The sequence below is a fragment of the Vigna umbellata genome, chromosome 10, assembly GCF_029865625.1.
Source record: "Vigna umbellata cultivar VRB3 chromosome 10, Vumbellata_1.0, whole genome shotgun sequence".
Taxonomy (NCBI): Eukaryota; Viridiplantae; Streptophyta; class Magnoliopsida; order Fabales; family Fabaceae; genus Vigna; species Vigna umbellata.
Genome location: NC_142174.1, coordinates 14,407,094 through 14,414,082, shown reverse-complemented (window position 1 = coordinate 14,414,082; position 6,989 = coordinate 14,407,094). Strand labels below are relative to the sequence as shown.

The following is a 6,989-nucleotide window of genomic DNA, read 5'->3' as shown; positions in this document are numbered from 1 at the left end:
AACTTTTTACTCAACATGTATTGTGTTTACCGTGAAAGAATTGTTTTCTAATTACAAATTATATTATGAATGATAAGTTCGTATGTTTTTTCAATAAAAGGATAGTTTGATAATTACTCAGGAAAACATGTTGATAATGAAGTCAACTTTATTGTCACTGATGATTTGTTTTTGTTGGTTACAGAAATACCATAGGGATATATTGGAACGTCTGGCTGCTCCGGTGGCATTTGCTCTCAGTCCTCCATTGCAACGTGTGCATGAAACATCATCAGAAAAGGTTGCCAGGAGGGGCTCTGGAAAGCACGGAAAAGAACGGAGACCGAGTAGTAGACGCCACCGGAAAGTTGTGGCCGGAGACAGGGACACACAAACATAGAAGCAAATTATACAGTTTTGGAAGTGTGACTATATCATTGATTTAGAGCCGGTGGTGCTGCTCCCCTCTTCTTTTTCTGTGAGATATGTCTTCCCTCCGACTTGGGGGATGTCGTTGTGCCTTCCACCTTGGAACAAGCCACCACCAGAACTGGTTTGAATCATGCAAATGATCTAAGTTTTCTTTACCTGGAAGATGCCGCGGGATCCGAAGGGAAGAAAGGAGGAGTAGTTAGCGGCGTTGGCTTTGGTGAGGCCGGCGACGATGATGAAAAGACGACGAGGAGGTGGAGGATGGAGGCGAGGTAGTTGAAGCGGGAGGAGCCTTGGTGCTGGAGACGGCGAAGAGGCCAATGATGAAGAGGACGGCGACGGCGATGGGGTCGAGGTTGCTGTAGTCGGCAGAGAGGTGGTGGGCATGGAGTTCACCCCCCATTTTCCTTATATTCTTCTCTTTCTTTGTTATGTTTTAGTGACATCATCACTTTTTATACTTAAATGTTAACAAAAAAGATTATTTTGTTTTTAATTCAAAAATCTATGTGCGGTAAAATATATATTACAAAAATAAAAGTTCAGAAAACTGGCATTACTTTTCAAATTTTCTCATCCTCACACGCGCATATATAATATATTTTACGAGCTATATTTCATGGGCAATTATTTAAGTTTTGTCATTACAAATTTCTCTTTTAAAATTAATTATCTTTTATACACTTTTTATATTTTTTAAAATAATAAAAAACTGAAAACTTAAGCAAATCGTTATAGCAAAAAATTACAACAAAATAGAAAATCAAGTATTTTTTTTTTTAAAACAGGAGAACACGAATTGACCTTTTTAAAGAAATTATAAAAAATAGCCACTGCATTGTTTAAAAACAGAGTCCTTATTATTTTCATAGTTTTATCACTACCCAACCTTAAAACATAAAAAAAATTACAATAACGCGTTTTCATTTTCTCTTTTTTAAACATAATTAGGTTATGTTCTTAGGTTAATCTATTCACCAAACATTAAAAAACTTCTTCATTTAATTTTTGTTTCTGTAAGATCCATGTCAAATCTTCTCCTTAATAAAATATTCCAACTTCAAGTCAAAACTTTTTTCTTACTTATTTTATATCATTTTATCAAACTGAGAGTTATTTGCAAAATGTATTACAATACTAAACTTAACAGTTAATAGTTAATGTGCAATGAATACAACCAACTTATCACAATACTAGAAACGTGTATTTATGGATTTTGATATAAGTTTTATATTAATATTAAGTTAATTACGGTCCAATTAATAATAGTGTAGCTTATTGGGTTGTAGACTGATTGAGCCGTATGGTTCTTAAATAACCCGATGGTCATAACCTCTAATAAATATTATTTATTATATTTTGAAATTATATTTTTAAGTTCGTTAAGTTTTTGTGAGGAAAAGTATTTGAAAAATTCAAGAATAATGAGTAATGAACCTTGCATGACGCTTTTGAAAAAAAAAAATAGTAATGATATTTGGTCTATTCAAGTCAAACTGAAAATTGAATATTAAAAGAGGTTGCGCTGTTGTGTGGGATCCAAAAACAACTACAGTTCTATGCATCTGCCCGCTATACTTTTTCTCTTACTGCAAATATTGAAAGCCCGTTTGAACAGTGTTGACATTTTCTCTATCAAGTGTGAACATTGAATTCAACAACGACCTTTCTCACATTAAACCCAGAATTTTCCTACCTTCCTCCTTCGCTTCTATTTGAACTCGACTAATCAACCCATATGCAAAAAAATTGTCATCTACGAAAACACCAACCCTTCAATTAGTCAGTCGTAAGCCATGACAACATTTTTTAAAACATCATAACCTTTTTCACTGTTGTTGTAACAACATGTGTGCAAGTCTTTCTGCGGAAATTCGTTGCCCTTTTCGCCGTTCATAACATGCCACAAACTGCTTTTTAACATGTGCATAAAGAAATAATAATAGTGATTTGTTTGATCCTATATAAAGTTCAAATATCTATTGTTTATTTCATTCAAAATGTTCTTTCTCCAAATATCATTTTATTTAAAGTTTTTCTAAACATAGAGAATAATTAAAACTGGGCCATTTTGCTTTATCACGGTGATGAAAAAGTAACATGAAAATAGAGTGAGATCCAATAAAACAATTATATCTCGATTAATATGATAGTTGTCACTATGATAAGTTATAAACTAGTTTATTGATCATTCTTTAGATTAAACGTTTATATTTTGAATCATTAGATAAAAATTAAGCAATATTTTTTTTTATAAAAGAAATGTGTTACGTATGATCTAAGATAAAAATTCAATTTTTAACGTTATTTCATATTTAAAAGTTTTCCTAATTTCAACAAATATACGTGTAAGACGTAAGAAAATACCATTTTCATGGGACATTTTTAATTTTAGTTTTTAAATAATTATCACAACAAACACATACTTATTTCATAAAAAATCTTATATTTTTATTAAAAGGGAAATTTTTTGTTTTCTTATAGCGAACACTTACATCCTAAACCACCATTTAGTAAAAGAAAAATCATTAAAGATATTTTATAAAATTTTCACTTCTCAATCCGTTAAATCACTACAAGGTGACAAAAAATCACAACAAACCATTCACTTTTACAGATTCTCGTTAAATCTGTTTTTAAATAAATCGAAAAACATTAAACTATAATTATAATACAATAACTATAATGAATATTATTTAATACATACATTACAAAAACAGTTGTCAAGTTGTGGTATGAGTTAATGAACTGTGAATAATATATCGCAACTTATTAAGAGAGATTAGAGAGAGAGAGAGAGAGAGAGAGAGAGAGAGAGAATTGGTTATTTTAAAGGAGATAAAAAAAATCATAAAAACGGTTGGTATTATTTTTATTCATGAAGTTTTCCATATTTATTTTCTTCAAATCTAACATTTATTATATATCGAAGTATGAATTTGTTAGCTCTTCCTGATGGAATTACATGTAAGGACAGCCCCATAAGTAACACAGTTATTAACGAAATGAATCCTTAATATTTATTCTGTGATATCAGTTAATATTATCACAAAATCCAAACTACGGAAATATATTCTATGATTCGATAAAATAAAATCTAATAGATTTTAACAAAAGATCAATAGAAAGTAATCATATAAAAATCTGTATATCTTGAATAATATTTCTCTAACTTTATCGAATTATGTATCCTGCGTGTTATTCTTTAAAAAAAATGCAAAAAGAATTAGTACACTATATAGTTAAATTAAAGAAATGTCATTTTCAAAAGGTTTTTATTAATATCATATTATTAGAGATGAGATAATTCAAGAAGATAAAAATAATTATATGAGAGTATATATCTTGATAAGAAGAGAGACAACGATTTTATAGATGGGTAAGATACTTCTATTATTCAAAAAAGATTTAGGTCCTTTCAACAATAGGTGTTTGAATATATGTTACGGATTTTATTTGGGATAAATCGAATTAAAAAAAAAGATATATTTTGACTTTCAAAGTGCAGTCAAATGATAATCTATAATCTATTGTGATATATTATAATTTATAATAGATATGATAATGATAATCAATATCTAAATTTTGGCTTATAAAAAGAAAGCAGGTGAAGGCTGAAGCGGTAAAATTAGGAAAACGCTCAGAAAATATCCTCAATTATCACGTGTTTCAAATGTTTTGATGCCGCCAATCTCACTCCCTCCCATGCTTTGAGTCTTGAATCTTCAACGACGAGTTCTCGTTCTTTATAAGGGAACGCAAGTCATTTGTTGTCTTCGTGCTTCAAAACTCAATTCATCGTACACTGTTCTACCAACATGAACTGGGTTCGCGGAGAATCACTCGGCAGTGGAACCTTCGCCACCGTCAACATCGTCGTCCCTGCAAACGGCTCCACTCGGTTCCCTTCTCCCGTCGCCGTCAAATCCTCTGATTCCGACAACGCGGGTTCGCTCCAACACGAAAAGGAGATATTCGATCGCCTTGGCTCTTCCCCTTACATCATCAAGTGTTTCGGCCACGATCACACCGTCGAGAACGGCGAGGAGTTCTACAACGTATTCCTCGAACGCGCCACCGAAGGGTCCCTCGCCGACCAGGTCAAGAAACACGGTGGAAGCCTCCCGGAGCCTTTCGTCCGGCGATGCACGAGGTCTATCGTGGAAGGGCTCAAACATATTCACGAGCAAGGTTTCGTTCACTGCGACGTGAAGCTTCAGAACGTTCTCGTTTTCGACGGCGAGGTGAAAATCGCGGACTTCGGGCTCGCCAAGGAGAAGGGGGAGAAACAAGGGAAGTGCGAGTTCAGGGGAACGCCGTTGTTTATGTCGCCGGAATCGGTGAACGACAATGAATATGAGCCGCCGGCGGATATTTGGGCCCTGGGATGCGCCGTCGTGGAGATGGTGACCGGAAAACCCGCGTGGGATGTTAGCAACGGTTCCAGTATTTGGTCATTGATGATTCGGATTGGAGTCGGAGAAGAATTGCCAAAGATTCCAGAAGAATTGTCGGAAGAGGGGAAGGACTTTTTGGAGAAATGCTTTGTTAAGGATTCCAAGAACAGGTGGAGCGCTGAGATGCTTCTGAAGCACCCTTTCATCAAAGTTGACTCACTTTCGTACGAGAAAGTTCATCAACCGTTACCGTCGCCGTCGCCGAGGACCCACTTCGATTTTCCTGACTGGGCTTCCACCGTAATGGCTTCGCTCCCGTCGTCCCTGGATTTCGATGAGCACTCTGGGTGGTCGAATTCTCCGGAGAGTCGTCTCCGGCAGCTTGTCACCGACAAGACATCGGAGAATTGGTCAGAATCGGATGGCTGGATCAGCGTTAGGTGAAGTTCTTGGAAGTGTTGCTGGTTCTGTGATTACAAACAAAATCCATCACATTCGTTCATTCTTTTTAATTCATTTAATTAGTTTGTGAATTAAGCAGACACATGATACGATTACTTCCGCCACCTTTGACAAAGTGTAAATATATTTTGTTCGGAATATCAAGTCGATTTTGGATCATTGTGAATAATATTCTTTTTATGATGATTAAAAGTGTAAATATATAAATAAATAAACATTTACACTAAAATATTGAACACTAAAAATAAAAATCAATTGAACGTCGCAAAATTATTTAAACAGAAAACATTCATTTCATAATTGTAGATTCATGAATTTTTATTCATGTACATTTAATTCTTTAACTTCAACAATTATAAAGTATACCAATATAAACCAACTAGGAGCACTGCACCAGCATGGAAAAGGGTTTAAAAACCGTTCATATTGAGAGATTGACTTCCAAGGAGAAACCTACCATTTCCAACATCTCCCACAGATATTTTTGTGAAAACCATATATATTTGGTTCTATCAAATGACAACATATGTTAGATGTAATGTTGCAAAACCAAGATTAATTCTTTTTAACTCCTGGACTCTCACTGCAATACAAATTTTACATTATCATATAATGTATAGTCTATATTTCAATTACATATATAACAAAGTCTTGATTGGTTTGTTAATGGTTGTCATCTAGTTTGCGGTCACGACATCAACAACCACTGTATCGGTTAATAAAAACATATAATTTTTTCAATTTTTTAAATAATATGAAGATCAAATTAGTGAAGACAGTAGGATATATGTAAGAAACTAAATTTTACATCGGTATCTGGGTACAACAATTTAGGAAGAAATTGATTTTTCCATGTTAAAGTGAATGATGTTACTTTTTTTAATGATAGTAAGAATTATATGATATTTTTTAAAATACGTTTTGAACTCTAGATTATATTTTGTCGTTAATTTGACTTAGACAGGTTATATGATATTTTTTTTTTCTTTTGTTACATATTTACGTGATTTTTTTTCTTTTATAATTAACGTGGATGATGATGTGTTTAGTTGAATTTTATATGATACTAACGTGTTTTTCTTACAAAAATGTTAAAAACTTTATGTGGATTGGAGAAATTTGTTTGGATTAGATATCATGATACAAGCTGAAATTTTTATTCTTTGAAAATTATTGTATGATTGTTTAGTTATTATTGTGAATGTCCAAAAAATGAGAGTGATTTTATATTTTATGTATTTTTTTTTGTGTAAGAGTAATGTGTAATCTTTATTTCATTTTGTTTTTTTAGTGTTCTATTACTGCACGGTTTTGGAAATGGTTGAATTTTATTTTTTTTAGAATTTGCAGTTTTTTTTCTTAATTTAGTTATTCAATTTTTGAAATCTTCTTGTAGTCCTTTTGTAATATCTCAAAATATAGTATTTATCTATATAATAGTCATCACAATATGATACTACAAAACAGTTATATACTAAATTATAAAGTAAAATTTATAGTTATCCAAAAAAAACTATAAATTTTTAACCTTATATATACACTGGATAACCAAAACTATGTATAGATACTAAGCTAAAGCTAACTAAATTGCAACGTTTTCATCTCCAAGAGTCTGCTTCACTATCAGTTCATCTCTCTCTGTTCACAACCACAGGATGATCATAACAAAGAGAGAAAACAAAACAAACATACAACACAAACAGATAGAAGGGTAAGCTA

The 6,989-nt window shown here is 32.7% G+C and overlaps 1 protein-coding gene across 1 annotated transcript; it reads left to right on the top strand.

Annotated features, from left to right (window-relative positions):
- The first annotated feature begins 4,133 nt into the window (after positions 1 to 4,133).
- On the top strand, positions 4,134 to 5,387 carry LOC124831041 (mitogen-activated protein kinase kinase kinase 20). Its single transcript, XM_047304930.2, has one exon. It carries the CDS (start codon positions 4,230 to 4,232, stop codon positions 5,250 to 5,252), a length of 1,023 nt encoding a protein of 340 aa, XP_047160886.2. The 5' UTR covers positions 4,134 to 4,229; the 3' UTR covers positions 5,253 to 5,387.
- The last annotated feature ends 1,602 nt before the right edge of the window (positions 5,388 to 6,989 follow it).